This window comes from Dreissena polymorpha, chromosome 4, assembly GCF_020536995.1.
Source record: "Dreissena polymorpha isolate Duluth1 chromosome 4, UMN_Dpol_1.0, whole genome shotgun sequence".
Classification (NCBI taxonomy): Eukaryota; Metazoa; Mollusca; class Bivalvia; order Myida; family Dreissenidae; genus Dreissena; species Dreissena polymorpha.
The window spans coordinates 34,671,719-34,689,154 of record NC_068358.1 but is presented as its reverse complement, the minus strand read 5'-3'; the positions used below and the strand labels follow the sequence as shown (position 1 = coordinate 34,689,154).

General features: G+C 39.1%; 2 protein-coding genes across 2 annotated transcripts in view; both read right to left on the bottom strand.

Annotated features, from left to right (window-relative positions):
- Positions 1 to 4,932: 4,932 nt before the first annotated feature.
- Positions 4,933 to 6,993, bottom strand: LOC127878346 (mucin-2-like). Its single transcript, XM_052424873.1, has one exon. It carries the CDS (start codon positions 6,991 to 6,993, stop codon positions 4,933 to 4,935), a length of 2,061 nt encoding a protein of 686 aa, XP_052280833.1.
- Positions 6,994 to 8,648: 1,655 nt separating this feature from the next.
- Positions 8,649 to 17,436, bottom strand: part of LOC127876269 (delta-like protein 4) — a 41,913-nt gene continuing 33,125 nt past the window's right edge. Inside the window, exons 5-7 of the mRNA XM_052421362.1 lie at positions 11,838 to 11,948; positions 11,192 to 11,305; positions 8,649 to 9,319 (exon numbers count right to left, since the gene is read on the bottom strand). Of these exons, the coding sequence (XP_052277322.1) occupies positions 9,168 to 9,319; positions 11,192 to 11,305; positions 11,838 to 11,948 (377 nt within the window). The 3' untranslated portion in view covers positions 8,649 to 9,167. The remainder of the gene's footprint in view (positions 9,320 to 11,191; positions 11,306 to 11,837; positions 11,949 to 17,436) is intronic.

Here is a 17,436-nt window from a genome sequence, read left to right as displayed (position 1 = left end):
CGAACGTCCCGTAAGTAGACAGCAGATTTGTGGACGGTTTTCCTTCAATAACTTTTTTATCCTGACGTCTACATCTTGAAACAAAAAACCAAGGGAAGCACACACACCGGAGAGCCGAAACGGCGTATTCATTTAAAATAATTATAAATACAAAGGGGCTTACCGGGTGAAAATATCCTCCCTTCCTTTAAGAAAATCCAACAAACGACGCCATCTTTGAAGTTTTGCAACCACTTTCTCACTTAAACGCGGTAAGCTCCCGTATACGCGTGCCCCCCTGGACATATAGCGAGAAAGTCAAATTTAATTGAATACTAGAGTTATAAGCCGAGCAGGAGATCGGTTAGTTGTATAATCACGTTGCTTTTACTGTCTTTTAACAAATCCAGTTGGATTTTGTCGGCAACTGCATGGGAACATGTGTGTTTTCGAGGGGGGGGGGGGGGGGGGGGTAGGGTCCCGGGGGGGGGGGGGGTAAATTTATGATACTGCTGCCTGTGACTGGAATCAGTCTTATAATCCACTAGACGTAAGTTGTTAATCACAAATAATAGATTTCAGAAAACGAAATTAATGTTTACAATTTCAGCAAAAAATGTCAAGGTCGATCCGAAAGTATCCAAATGAAAATTCGTCACGTGACAAAGCGACAATGGCGTCAAAATTGTGAATTTCAGACTGATGAGCGTTATTTTCATCTATTATAAGATGCATTTGAAACATTTGAACCTTAAACTATTCACCGATGCAGTAATTTATATTCATTCACCAATATATGTAGAAATGTATCCAAGAAAATGAGCTTTTTTTTTATTTATAGCGTGACATAAATATGTTACGACTCTGGTTGACTTTCGATAAGGGGTTGTTTACATTTTTTCTTACAAGAAAGGATCCTTTTTTTCTGTGTTTCTAGTGTGTTATATTTAATAATACTCTAACATTATCTTCTAAGGTAGTGTAGGTTTCAGCTGGTGTCAATGGATTTATGAACAAAATAAGAAAATAAGGACTTACACCGCCCAAGAAAAAAGTGGTTTATAAGGTGATAACGTGTGATTATTTACTCTTTTTGACAGATTTCATAAGAACTGGTTCATGTATCACTGAATTATATGTTATTTTAGTTCTGCATATTGTTCCAAACTTAAGATACAATGCTAATATGGGTAATTATTATTTGACATTACTCCACCCACTTCTGACCATTTCAGAGAGTGATAGGTCTGCGTGTTCAGCATGAAACAAGTTTATCTCTAATGATAAGGCTTGAGAGATAAAACAGTTTTACACCCAACTCTCGACATCAATACATTTTTGTGTGTCCCTTTATATTTATACTTAGAAGATTGTCATCGCCAAAACGTTTGTACTTAAAGGCTTTGTTCTCATATTTAGTAATTACTTCCATATTGCATTTTGCGCACAAGTATATTTAAGATCATATATGTATTGTTCTCTCCTGATATTCGTTCTGACCAAAAATTTTTTAATTAGTTTCAAAATTGACCGTAAAACACGTCAAAGTATAAAGATTTAACAAGCCGTCGTTCCAGCAGTTGAATCGTGACCTCACTTTAATGCATTGCATTCCATCCCGCACAGAATCAATGTCAGTTCGCGGTCAGTAAAAGAATCTTTATGTAAACGCTATCTTTAATTTGTTTGACTAGAAAAATATTAAATTAAGACATGCGGCGATATTATTATAGTATGTCAATAATACAATGTATATTCTTAATGTGTTTTCATGTCTGACAAACCACTTAAACAGGTCTGTTCGAAGAACACGCGTAAAAAATATTTCAAATAAGTACGGATGATTCTTGTGAGGCTCATTTCCTTTCTTCATGCGTATTTCTGTTTGGTATCTATAGAGATATGATCAATGATATCTTTTGTGAAAGGCTATATATAAACTCAAGAGGTAACACATGTTGCTTCTTAAAAGTTTATTTAAGACTGATGCTTTCTATATGCAGTGATCAGCTTTTCAGTAATATCTATAATAAGACTGATGAATATGTAAATAGACTGATGGAGAAATCAGGTTATATTACAATATATTAACCCATTTATGCCTAGCGTCCTGAAAAAAGGACTTTGCAAACAGCGTAGACCCAGATGAGAAGCCGCATGATGCGGCGTCTCATCTGGGCTGCGCTGTTTGCTTACAGGAATTTCAGTAAGTAATATGCTAAATATAGAAACAAATATATTAGACATCCCTAATTTTGGAAATAAATTGTTCCAATTAAGAAGGATGTGAGAGTCCACTCGGCATAAATGGGTTAATATTGAGTCAACATCTCACAGATGGATGGACGTGCGACTAAGTGCAAAGATTGATGATACAAACCATTTTGACGATGATTGTTTAACGGAAACGTGTTTTCAATACTTTATGCTCCATACTATCATCTTTTCTGGATAAATATTACAGTTTGTGTATCGTAAGATACGCTATACAGCTTTGACGAGTTACCCGAGTTTTTGTCCATTATGCTTGAGAGAAAAATATCAGAAGTAAAGGATGGATTTGCGAATAAACGATTCAACATAACAATTAACAAGGCTAAACCCATTGTGTCACACCGGTCTTACTGACAATAACGTAGTGACGTCGCCATCTATGTATAGAATGGGCTAAACCTGATCAAAAGCTTAGCGTAAGGACTAAACGACACCTTAACAAATGTCAATTATATTTAAAATATGCGATATTAACTTTAAGTTATCGCCGCACCTTTTTAAACCCTTGTTATTTTCTGTGATTTTCAAACCCGCAAGTGGAAGTTAAAACTTTTCGTGACAAAAGCTGGATTTGTCTATCGGCGACCACATGAAAGTCCATGATTTGTTAGCAATAATTAATCAGCATGGACCTTTTGGTATATACCATAATACTTGTACTTTGTTTGTTGACACTGTTCACTTTCCCTGGTGTATTTCATGTGCATCACATATCAGGAAATAATCGAAAAGCATAAATCTCACACACAATTTTAACTATTTACGTATAGGTTATCGGAAAGGGACGCAACTCTGTACGTGCTGAACTTTAAATAAGCATATTTGTATCCCTTATTAACACTGAGGACATGCTATTTTAAATTATTAGTGTGGTTTTTATTTTTGTTTAAATTAGATAAACGCACAACTTAATTGATTAAGAATGATGTTTACTCATGCATTATACTGGGGATACCGCGTATACGTTCAAATCCTCTTTTCTTTAGAATCGTGTACCGCACAACATTACGTCCTGATTATAAAGTAATACTCTGGTCTGACTATTAGTGGCGAGATGACCATGTCGGTAGGGTTCGACAGAGACGCTATTGCATCCATCATATTTTAATAATGTTGCACTTAAGATTTATTTTTTAAATTGCAGCCATAATTATTCGAGTCAAAGATTAACATTAACTAGAGCTTTGTCACAGACGTGACGAATACCCCCACATCCTCCATTGACACAGACTATTTTGCATGCTGTCTTCACAAAACAAGAGAAGCTAATTTATGGCGATTTTTAAGAATTATTATTCCACTGTCATTTATGGCCATTTTGACCTTTGAACTCTTCAATTCCTTCGCATGACACGCCGTCCAACGACTGTGAACAAAATTAATGTACAAAGTCATTTTAAAATCTCACAATGAATGACATAGTTATGGCCCGGACAAGATCCTTTATGGTCATTTTTGACCTTTGAACTCAAAGTGTGACCTTGACCGTGGAGATATCGACGTAATTCTTTCGCGGGACACACCGTCCAATGATGATGAACACACGTGCCAAATGATTTTTAAATCTCACAATGAACGACATGGTAATGGTCCGGACAAGCTCATTTATGGCCATTTTGACCTTTGAACTCAAAGTGTGACATTGACCGTGGAGATATCGACATAATTCTTGCGCGCGACAAACCGTCCAATGATGGTGAACAAATTTGCGAAATGACTTTAAAATCTCACAATGAACGACATAGTTTTGGCCCGGACAAGCTCATTTATGCTCATTTTTGACCTTTGAACTCACAGTATGACCTTTACCTTGAAGATATCGACGTATTTTTTTTTTCGCGCAACACACCGTCCAATGATGGTGAACAAATGTGCCAAATGATTTTAAAATCTCACAATGAACGACATAATTATGGCACGGACAAGCTCATTTATGGCCATTTTTTACCTTTGAACTCAAAGTGTGACCTTGACCTTGGAGATATCAACGTAATTCTTTCGCACGACAAACCGTCCAATGATGGTGAACAAATGTGCCAAATGATTTTTAAATCTCACAATGAACGACATAAATATGGCCCGGACAAGCATTTTACCTTTGAACTCCAAGTGTGACCTTGACCTTGGAGATATCGACGTAATTCTTTCGCGTGACACACCGTCCCATGATGATGAACAAATGTACCAAGTCATTTTAAAATCTAACGATAAATGACATGGTTATGGTCCGGACAAACTTTCGGTTGAAAACGCACTAAGTGACCCTGTGACCTAGTTTTTGACCTGGCATGACCCAATTAAAACTTGACCTAGACATCATCTAGATCCAGCTTCTGACCAAGTTTGGTGAAGATTGGATGAACTTTTCTGGACAGACAGACCGACAGACAGACAGAGAGACAGACCGACACACATCCGACAAAGTGACTCCTATATGGCCCCAATTACCAATAATGGGGGTATAATTATACACCCGCTCTATGTTAAAACGTAAAATGAACATAACAAAAATCAGTAAATATCTTCTTAGTCGCCATCATCAAGATTTCCTTCAAAATTTTCGTCGTCTTCAGTTTTGTCATCATCATGTATCACATTGTGTAAAAGCTTTGAAGCGTCCTTTATAGAAATAAGCGTTACAAAACACACTATCAAACATCGTATGCACCCATTACATCATTACTTATCGTCTAATCCAACGTGCAGAACATGTGTAGGTTGATTGAAACCTCTTGAGTGAGGCGCACATTGACCGCCGAATGTGCATGAAATCCACCTTTGACCACTTCCATCTATTATTGGATAGGGCGCCGGGGCATGCAGAAATATTTGTTTGAGAATCATATTTCCGGGAAGAAGACGCAGACCGGAACTGCCCGAAGAGTATGTCTGTTGTGTTATAAAAACCGGAAATGTTCCAACATGAAGCAAGGCTGGAGGAGCTCTTGGTAAAATTAACGATCCTAATGGTCCCAAAACAACCCTGCGCGTTTGAATATTCTCATTTTGCGGTCTGTAAATAATTTCAGTTGTCTTGCTTGTTGCACTCTTTGTTGCGTTCTTGGTTCTTTTCTCAGCTCGTTTCTCTGGTCCCGGAAAACGAAGTTTGGACGGTGCAACAATTTCATTACGATCTTGTTGAGAAAGGGGGTCAGTAACAAAAGAATTGTCAACCACTTCTGAATCATTGGGATGATTAACCGTTCGCGGATTGGCATCCGTTATGTTTTGGAACATCAGTGTAGGCTTGTTGGTAGGTTCGATTCCTTCCGACTCTAAGATTAAACTCGTGGTTGTTGGCGTTAAACGCGGGTCGACTGGTGGGGTATTTCCATCTTCAAGCGAATTTATGTTGGAAGTCATTTCCGGTGTAGCTCTAAATGGTGGAAGTGTGATATTTGTGTCTACCGTTCGCGGAGTGGCATCTGTTATGCCTTGAAATAACAGCATAGGCTCGTTGGTAGGTTCGATTCTTTCCGACTCTAAGATTAAACTCGTGGTTGTTGGCGTTAAACGCTGGTCGACCGGTGGGGTATTTCCTTCTTCAAGCGAATTTATGTTGGAAGTCATTTCCGGCGTAGCTCTAAATGGTTCAAGTGTGATATTTGTGCCTACCGTTCGCGGACTGGCATCTGTTATGCCTTGAAATAACAGCGTAGGATCGTTGCTTGGTTCGGGTCCTTCCGACCCGAAGATTAAAGTCGTGGTTATTGGCGTTACACGCGACCTGACCGTCAGGTCATTGACTTCTTTAAGCGAAAGCGTTTTAGAATTCATTTCTGGCGTAGCTCCAAACGGTGGAAATGCGTTATTACCACCAACCGTTCGCAGACTGGCATCCGTTATGTCTCTAACTAGTAGCGTAGGATCGGTGGTTGGTTCGGGTCCGTCGGATGCTATGATTAAACTTGTGGTTATTGGCATTAAAAGCGACCTATCCGTTGGGGTATTGTTATCTTTAAGCGACTTCAGCTTGGAATTGATTTCTGGCGTAGCTCCAAAGGGTGGAAATGCGTTATTACTGTCGATCGTTCTCGAGTTGGAATCCGTTATGTCTCGAACTAGTAGCGTAGGATCGGTGGTTGGTTCAGTTCTTTCCGATCCTAAGGTTAAACCCGTGGTTATTGGCATTAAATTCGGCCTTACCGATTGGTTGTTGCCATCTTCAAGCGAATGTGTTTTGGGATTAAGTTCCGGCGTAGCTCCAAGTGGTAGAAATGTGATATTTATGTCTACTGTTCGCGGATTTGCACCCGTTATTTCTTGAAAAAGCATCGAAGGTTCGCTGGTAGGTTCTGTACCGTCCGACCCTAAACTCGGGGTTGTTGGCGTTAATTGGCGTCTGACCGTTGGAAAACTGCCATCTTCAAGCAAATGTATTATAGATGTTATAGTGGTCGAATGCTGGGAATCAGTGGTTGATTGAGGTGAACCATTATTATTGACGTCAGTTCTTGTTTTATTCCTTGAAAATTTGTGTTGGTGAAGTTCTTTTAGTTTTAACATAGGTGTGGTCCTTTCCAGTGTTGGTTTATGAGTTGCAGTCTGCACAACTTCTTCTCTTGGTAGAAATATGTCCGGGATGACCTCCGTTTCTTCTGTGTTCGCTAACTGCATGGTTGTCGTTATAACCACAGGTGTTACCAAACCGGGGATGTCCGTAGTCGTGTTGTGAAATGCTCCATCGCCGTCGGCTGTATTAGGCGCCAACGTTTGTCTTCTGCGTCCCAGGAAGTGCATTAAGGACAGGATTTCTTCCGATGTGACGTCGTTAGGAAGAGTTTTCAGTAGATCATAGGGTGTATGCCTAACTTTGGCAAGGGAGTCGTTGCATAGCAAGAGCAAACCTTAAATAGATGATTTGCAGAATAAGAGAACAGTCGACTGGTCGAGTAAAATATGTTTCAGTGCTACGAACCAATATTACATTTAATTATAATGTTGTCTTTATTTATTTAATATGTCTATATAAGTATCACGTGTTTGGGAGATTTTTATCGTAAAATTGTAGATGTGGTTTATCATTAACAATTTTTCTTTTTTTTCGACCGACATTTGAAATACTGTATATACCTGCAAACATTTCGTAATCAATTTACTGTACATAATTCAAATTAAAATTTGTCTAAATATTATTTTTTTAATACTATTACAGTATTATACTGAGCTTTTTAAACCGATGTATACATTAATAAATTTAATGCATTAAATGACGAACTTCCAAAAAAATACAAAAATCTGTGTACAAGTCCCTTAAACATCTGTATTAAAATCGGCATGTGGCTTTGAACGAACTATGGATATTATACGAGCCGTGTTCTGAGAAAACAGGACTTAATGTGCGTAAAGTGTCGTCCCTGATTAGCCTGTGCGGACTGCACAGGCTAATCTGGGACGACACTTTACGCATATGCATTAAAGTATGCCCAGCTTTCTCAGAACACGACACATATTATTACTGCATTTTATTTTGATTTAATAATGTGAGTCCTTATCTTACACGGTTGTCTTATTTAATCAAATGTTGTTTTGTTTTTTAATTCTTAAATTGTTTAAATATATATTTAATAAATACATTACAAATAAAATGTCTTACCTGTAAATAAATTAAGGGTGCACATTTCCTCGCGGTAGTTGAGGTATTATTCCAAGTAATGTGCATTCACTTAATATTAGATATGCCTCTGGTGTACTAAGATGCAACAAGCAACTTAATAATGAGACAAAGACAACCGTAGAGGATAAATAGATTAAAAAAATATTGATGTTTGCTTGTAAAATGAGATCTCTAATTGACACGACATTGGTGAGACATCCTTAACGTCGTCGAATATTGTGTTTTTTATTCGGAATCAGTGTAATATGATCAAGCGTTATTTAGAGCTCATAGTGTAATTGGTGTAAAAGGGCGAAGTTGTAGGCACGATTAATTAACTCTGCACCAGGATAGCAAGCTTCTTAGTGTTCCTGACTTAATTGGCAATACGGGAATGACGCCAAGTAATCAATATGTAATTATTGATATTTTTATAATGATTTTCTCAAAATCAAGTCTGATGCGTAATCTTTTGATTACCGTTGTAATCATTTGTTGATTATTTTGTGGATGCAACTTCATATAAAAATGTGGTACATATATTAAATGCGCAATGCGATCGATATACTTTGAAGCGAAAGAAGTAAATGTGAATGTGACTAACTCCCAAACCTACCTTTAAAACTGCGATTTTTGTTTAAAGAGCATTCTCTGATAAACTTCAGAAGGCAATAGCCTCACCATATGCTTCGTGAATGTTTTACCGGAACATGACTTAATTGGCGGTATAATGAAATGATAAACACATTAACCTTTAGCATAAGACAGTCGGTATGTTTTGTTAGCAAACAAAAACTCATTGCCGTGAGGAAAAGTTTATTAAAACAAAGAACATTTTGACAGTTCTTATCGTCAGTCGCTGACATGCAGCTAACTGACGTCTCAATTGATTGTCGGTGTTTTCTGAAGTGTTGCTAACTGTTTAAATAACATTTTTGTTGGCGAAAAAGCAGTTATTTCTTTCATATTATATGCTGTTAAAGGAAACCACAGCTTTACAGCCCATAGGAAAAGGGTTAGACTATAGAAAAAGCACCAAACACTTTTTTTCACGAGTTTTTATCATCGTTAATTAGAACCTTACCATGTTTTGAGATTTTATAATTTTCAATACCCACGCGAAAATTAGATCTAATTGGTGATTTAAAAACCTAGCTCACTCTTTACAAGCCGCACGTAATTAACTTTTATTCCGTTTTTAAATGAAATAGAGATATGGATTAATTGACTTTAATTGTATCAATGCAGTGTATTTATGACACTATATCGTTTGTAAGATTGTGCACACACACACTGACAGATCACGTGGCCCATGTTCTTAGTTGTTTCCATTATTGCACTGGTCGGTGACGTCCTTGGTCTTTCCATTCTTCATCAACGAAAACGACGCCGTGACGTCACACTTGGCTTCCGTGTACTTGCTACATTTTTTACCGAAACACGGGTCTTGTCGGGCTTTGCAGATATTTTCTGAAAACACAGTGCTTTGTGATAGGGTTGTGAAAGTATTTAAATACCTCCGGGATGAAACGGAAGTCACCGGGAAGGACCGGCAACGACCGGCGCGGAACCGGGACGGCACCGGTGCTCCACCGGGTTAATACAGACCCCGGCAGAGCTACGGCAACGCCCGGCTGTCGCCGGTGGTGCCAAGGTGGAGCCCCGGTGAATGCCGGCAGAGTCCCGGTATAGCTACGGTGCATCGGTAAATCGGCGCTCTGCCGGGATGCCACCGGCATTCACCTGGGGCTCCGCCGGGGCATTACCGGCGAAGACCGGGGTCAAACCGGGGCGTTGCCGTAGCTCTGCCGGCGTCTGATGCCGGTATAGCCCCGGTGAGTGCCGGCGGAGTTGCGGTATACCGGAGCTCTGCCGGCTTTCACCGGGGCTCCATCGGGGCATTACCGGCGACAACCGGGGCTCTGCCGGGGCTTCACCGGGATAAACCTTAGCTTGTCCGGGGTTGACCGGAACGGCACCGGGAAATAGTGTGACCGCGTTACAAAAATTCTACGAATCACCCCGGCTCTCGCCGGTCGACCGGCGTTAGCAAACCGGGATGGACCGGGGCTCTACCGGCAAAAGCGAGACTTGGGCTTTAATTGAAAATGAAGCGATCGTAACAGCAAAATGAATATTAACAAACAAAACAAGACAAACAAAGATTTAACTTTGTCTTTAACTTCCGATTGAAAAAGTCGTTCAGTCTCCTTAATCGTAATGATGTTATGATGACGTTAATTAAAACAAGAGCATAAATAAACCTCTAAACTATCAGAAATAACATGTACATCCGGGCATTTGCTCGCTCGCAAAATACCAAGCTCCATTGATACATATTTAGGATTTTCCGATTGATATATAATGGTTTGCAATATTTCACCACTTCTTGTTTCATTTATTTGTACTTATTATAAAAAATATTTGTATAGCCTTTCATTCAGTCAACTGTTCCTCTAACATTAACTGCAGCAGGAACTTCCCTCTATCTTGCCAATAGACTTCCAAAGCCGAAATATCCGAACATCATCCAAAATACCCGGTAACCGAATTTTGTCCGCAGTAAAACCATCCGGACAACATTACTGTCCTTTCGTTTAGCAATAAATCAGCCTAAGCACGAATAAAAATCAAAAAGTCTCGCCGTTATTTCATTCCAAGCCTCGCCTGTAATAATTTAAAAAACTATAGGGAAGTAACCAGTTATACTGTATATCCCATGCTGAGACTTTGATGCAGACCATTTTTTACTTGATTCACCACGCATACCCTTCGAGAATTACTGGTCATGACTTACCTAATTGTTTGGCTATAACCTACTTGCTTTACTATTTACTGTGACTTTCATGATTCACAGATCATGAACTACGTGATTCAAAGCTCATGACTTACTCGATTTATTTTATTTTATAAACAAACAATGACTTTCCTGATTCACATGTTATTATTTAAAATAAAGAAAAGGCCACGAATAACTTTATTCACAGACCATGAATTACCTGATTCACAGACGTAGACTTACCTGATTCACAGACCATAGCTTTTCTGATTTACTTGTCAATCGGTTTCTTATTCAAAGGCCATTAATTACCTGATTTAATGACCAAATCTTACCTGATTTAAATTCCATAACAGACTTGATTCACAGGCTATGAACACGTTTATTCACAGAATATGGTCTAACTGAATGGCAGACAATGGCTTACTTTTAATATGCATATTCAAAGGCTCACCTCATTCACATGCTATGGTTTACCTGATATACTAGCTAGGGCTTTTTCAAAGGCCATGATTTACCCGATTTAAGGCAACGAATTATAAGATTCTCATGCCATGACAGACCTGATTCACACGATTTGCCTGTGAAGTCTGGAGGACAGCAACATGTATAGTCGTTTAGGAGGTTGATACACTGACCGCCATGTTGACACGGTTGACTCAAGCATTCATCAATATCTGTTATGGAATATGACACAATCATTTTAAACTTTCCGCAGCCTTGCAATTGTTAAAACACGATGCTATGAAATGCGTCAAATTCATATTATTTCAAGATTAAGAATGCCATTTCAGTGTGTTGCAACCTGCTTTTTATTGCCCCCAACAAAAATGCAGACCTGTTGGCCACGCTTACATACTTTATTGATAAGTATACATTTTTAAACAATCGATAAGAAGCAAATGGTATACATGTACATAAATTCCTTTTCACTCTCTTGCACGTGAACTTAAAAAGCATTAATGTTCATTCCTCTAGCCCGGTTGCCTACCTACTCATTTTAGCCACACTATGTACCTTTACTTATTATTCGCCAAATTTTATTTGAAAATGCTAGACCAATTACATTCTGCAGGCCTAAAAATTATTTTTTAAAGAGATCATATTGCACAAGGGTGTGTGAAAAATATTTATTGTGAAGAGCCGTACTTATTATACTATATGCTATTCTAGAATTTAGTTCCCAGAGATGCGGAGGCTGCTACTTGCCTGTGTCACAGTTGGGACCTTCGAGTCCTGGCGGACACAGACACTCGTACTCCAGACCCTGTCCGCGGATGCAAGTGGCGCCGTGCTTGCAGACGCCGGTGGCGCAGATGTCTGCAAGTAAACAACGCTTGTATGATTTTTTTCTTAATTTGGTATAAATTTCTTCTTTCCCGGTTATGTATAATATGCATTTTAGTCATATCCCTGCGGTCAGTAAACTAACCACACCTTTCCTGATCAAGTTTACCAGTACTAAGTGCGCATACCAATGCCAGCAACTGACAACTTGTAAGTTTTAATAAGAGATAGGGGCAATGGCCTTAAAAAGGATTTCATGAGCAATCCACTTTTGATACGTGGCCAGAAAAGAGGTTTCTAGTTATGAAAAAAAAACTAAAAATGTTAAGAATAAAGGATCCGTGGTCTGGTGGGCCATGCAAGGGGCGCAAGTTCGATTCACCGCTACACATACATGTAACTTCATCGTCTTTTGCATGACACGGAACATCAATGCGCAGTGTACTATGTTCTGTACATCGGTTACTAATAGACGCAGACGCGTCTCTGGACTGGGCCATTTCATGTATCTCGCACTTTTCCCACACAACTCAACTCAAACCTTTCCTGTTATGAATCCGTATGGGAAAAAATCTTGCTGAAATCTCTATAAAATGTACTAAACACAAACGATATTTAAAAGAATTTTTAAATTACCAATTGTAATTATTAATTTTCTGATCAATAAGTATCATAAGTATTTGAATGAGCAGACGATGCTAAATATTTCAAATGTATCAATATTGAGTATGTGCCTATGTAAGTGAAACGCATGGTGATTCAATCACACAACTTCTAAATTTCAACAAGAGGATTTCAAAACTTCATTGTTGAAGTACCATCTAAACCTGTGCAATTAACATAGACACAAACTCGTCTCTAAAATGCATATTGAACTACATGCATAGTTTTTACGATACATCGAATCTACAAAATGTAATAAACTAGATCAACATGAACCTATATTTTTTGCAACGCATCATCTAATTATGTACAGGTAAATTTAAACAAACGGTAAACCTAGCATGTTGCAATCAAATAGTGATAGTATGAGACGTTAAATTGTACGCTAAATAAGATAGATTTCATGCGTGATAAGTAGCAATTGTGCTGGAGTTTTATTTTACTTTAAGCTGTCAAATACAAATTAGTACAAAATAGTAAATATAAGGCGTACATGTTTAAAAAAAACTTATAATTTGTAACCTGGAAACAAGACATATTTACACATATAATAGTATAAGGAGAGTTAGTTCGTTTTGTTCAGACACATGTCATTTTAGCCAATGAAAAACATGTTATATCCACTTAATGTTTTTATACATGTCTTATCGTATCTGTTAATAGGTCTAAGTGTCATTTATGTGTTTTTGGCGTGCATAATGACCGATTAATGTCAACTAAGTAAGTCTATCATTGAACGACACGCATTCTTTTGAACACAATCAACTCGTAAGTACGTCAATCCTAGAACAAATGTGGTCCACATAACATGGTTTAATTTTGATTTTGATTGGATGAATTAGGATTGAAATCGTTGAACGTGTCTTTTAATTGAACAATTGTATCGTATACAGCCACCGAGTACGCAGGTCAATGTTGTTTCTTGGTTAACTGCTAAAGTTTTGGTATTTCAAGTGACGCAAACGGAACGTGTTTTTGGTGGTTTTGCTGACCTTATTTACGAAGTTTGGTTTACATCACTAGTTTGCTTATTAAAACTTTAAATTTGGGAATGTCAACAATAGGTTATGAAAGAGGGCTGCGCGGCGCTAAAACACTCATCTTATTTAACAGCGTATTAATCAATTTAAGTAACGATGTGCTATTAAGTATAATTGATATGCAAAAGGCTCTCAGATCACGTAAGTTCCGTAAACATATTCATTTACGTTCGACCTTTCGCATATATTTATTTAAATCACATTTTGGCTTTTTTACCAAGAGACTTAACTTAAAAACTCTGTGTAATGATCTACTATTATATCTTGCGTGCTACACATTTAACACATTTAACATATGCGCCTTACAATTTCAGGGTACGAGTTTTTTTTTACTATCGTAAACTATGACATTAATCGGCCGAGGATTCAGTTCACCGTAGGGGCACAACTCAAACAATCCTTGTCAAGGACTGCTATAAGTACAATATAATAGGGGAAACTAATTAACAGCATTTGCGCAATCTAAACATATCATAAAACAACCCTGAACCCCCTGAACCTTGCGTTTTCAACGATGTATGAATTCATTTTGTTTCTTAATCCATAAGACATCAAGGGTATGGCGAATAGAAACCGTTGTCCATACGTTTTGAAAGTATAACGAAAATCGGATCAGTGGTTTAAAAGACGTTGCTTGAGAGAACAATATTAACGCACGCCTGGGGACACAATTTTCGATCCCATTTAATAGCTGACCGCGAACGACACGTCAGCTAAGTCAATTAAGAAAATAAATGGCATTATCCACTCTTATTTATATTAGTTATATGCAAAACATATACAACAAAATACTCCCTAAAAACGATTTGTTGAGCTATGTCTTTAGAAGCGGAAACTCGAATCAAATGTGTTTTAAATATAGCATAATATAAATCGCATCAAATTACCTTATTTCTTAAGGAAATGTAATTACAATTCAGAAATTAGTAATTAAAAAAATGATTTAGCTGTTTGCTTAATAATGTGCATTTGATATTGTCTGCAATCTGGTTCGTTTACGTTGTAGTAAACAGTAGGTCGTGTCCGATATGGCTTTGATTGGCGATACCACACAATGTGAAATAAAATTCAAAACAGAATAAAACATAGAAAATCAGCTTTTATTCAACTGAAACAAATTTTGTTTTGTGAACGAACCAGTGAAAATAACAAGAAAAAGACGATAACCTGACAGGCAATACATGTACACGATACGGATTTCGTAATAGTCCTACGACAAAACAGCAAACTGCCACAACAGCAGGTTGAATTCAACTTAATTAACAACATAAACATCACACACAATATGGGTCAGAATTGGTATATTGAAAAAGACAATAAATAATCAAAAATTGCACATCATAAACGTTCTTGTTGTTTAGCATAAACAAACACTAGATTGTCCGGCATTGGTTTGTAAGCTTGTGGTCCATTGAAACGTGGTCAAATTCGTGAAGCAAGCCATGGTTTATTACATTTATACCATCAACACAGGAACATACACAATATTTATAACCGGTTCCATATAATAGCAGCCAACTGCGACACCTGGACAGGAACTAACGCGGTAACGTCTTACAATCATCTTTCTTAAAAATATGTAATTGTTCTGTGGCGAATGATCCCAGATAAGAGCTGTTGGCTGCTCAGCGGGAACTTGCGGTTGCGGCTGATTGGGCGCCATTATATTATTAATGGCACGTTCGCGGTCAAACGCTATATTTGGTGACGTAAGCACATCCTGTGACTGTGATGGGACAGACACAGAGATTTCCGTCTCTGTTGCTCGTGAAGGTACCCTCGGATAATCGAAAGGTAAAAACGGTGGATTACTTGACCCAGGCACAATGGGTGCGAACAGATCCTGCTTGGACTCTATTTGACTGGAAGGAACAGACGATGCAGAATCAAACGGTAGTGACTGCTGTTGATTTCTGACATCAGGCACTCGGGGATTCGTTGCGGTCGCTCGGAGCAGAACCCGAGAAGAATCAATTGGTACTTCATTTTGAAGAGACGTCGAAAAATGAACAACACTTTCTACTGACCCTTGTACCGATTCCATTGTTTGAACTGAATCTTTAGGAGAATCAATTGGCAATAAGTTTTGCTGACCCAATTCAGAAGAACTAATTAGGCCTGTTTGTTCGAAATGTGCAAATGTTTGATTACTCGCCGAAGGCACAATATGTTCGAAAGGATCCTTTCTGGTTTCCTCTCGGCTGGGAAGAAAAGACGATGCGGAATCAAAGGGTAATGATTGATGTTGAGTTCTGGCAACAGGGACACGTGGTTCCGTTTCCGGCGCTCGGACAGGAACCCGAGAGGAATCAAGTGATACGATCTCTGGTTTATTACTAGATGAATGTAAAACGTTACCTGAAGAACCTTGTGCCGATTCCATTAAATGGACGTCATTCTTTTGAGAATTAGTCGGCGCGGTGTTTTGATGACCCAATGAAGAAGAACTTATTTGACCCGTTTGTTCGAAAGGTGCAAGCGATGGATTACTGGACAATGGCGCAATGGGTTCGAATGGATCCTTTCTTGCATCCATTCGCCTGGTCGGATCCGCCGACGCGGAATCAAACGTTAATGATTGCTGAAGAGTTCTGACATCCGTCACATGGGGTTCTGGTTCCGGCGCCAGGATTAGAAGCCGAGAAGAATCAATTGGTACGACATTCTGAAGAGGCCTTGCTAAATCAACAACACTATCTGCTGATCCTTGTAACGATTCCTTTGTCTGGACTGAATCTTTAGGAGACTCAATCGGCGCGATCGTTTGCTGGCCCAATGAAGAAGAACTGATATGCCCTGTGTGTTCGAAAGGTGCAAACGGTTGATCACTTGATGAAGACACAATGGGTTCAAAAGGATCCTTTCTGGTTTCTTTTCGACTGACAGAAACAGGCGGTGCAGAATCTAACGTTAGCGGTTGCTGTTGAGTTATGATATTAGACAGACGTAGTTCCGGTTCCTGTGCTCGGACAGGAACCCGAGAAGAATCAAATGGTACGGCATTTTGTTGATGACTCGAGATACGTACAACGTCTGAAGTCCCTTGTACCGATTCCATTCTCTGGATGGAACCATTAGAAGAATCAGTCGGCTTGAAGTTTTGATGACCCAATGGTGAAGAACTAATTTTACCAGTTTGTTGTTGCTGCGATACCACTGGACGGAAGGGAACTCCCGGAATCTCCAATAAGTTTCCTTGAAGATTGGAAGCAGAAGGGTCTGATAGCCGACTTTTCATTGGTTCTATTGACGGTATAGCCGGTGACGTTATTGGAGTCGCTGTAGTTTGCAAAGCGGAGGCTCCAACAACTACCGCTTCACGCGCGCTTCCAGAATCCATAGGAGAATTAATAGGCGCGATGTTTAGATGACCCAGTGGAGAGGAACTGATTGGGTCTGTTTGTTGTTGCTGTGGTTCCACAGGCCGGGAGGTTACCCGCGGAACGTCCGCAATATTACTTTGAAGACGTTGAGAAGAAACCACGGTGGGGTCTATTCTCTGGTTGTGTTTTGAACCTATCGACGGGAACGCCGGTGTCGTTATTGGAGTCACTGTTGTTGTCCTAACGGAAGTGCTAACAACCGTCGCATCAAGCGCGTTTCCGTTACCGGCCGATATTGACGCCAGCGCCTGTTCAAACTTCACATTTGCTTCCCCGCTGAGATCTGGCTGTGTATTGGTGGGGCGCCGTCTGCCGGAAAACGTCTGAAGGGCGCGAAGGTCACTCGGATTAATCTTGGCAAACGCTTCCGCATGTGACGCCGGCTGACAGTGTACCTTCTCTTGAACATTCAGTAGTAGACAACATACAATACCT

Excerpts from the sequence above, each read along its gene's own strand:
- LOC127878346 (XM_052424873.1), bottom strand. The coding sequence starts at position 6,993 with ATGCACTTCCTGGGACGCAGAAGACAAACGTTGGCGCCTAATACAGCC.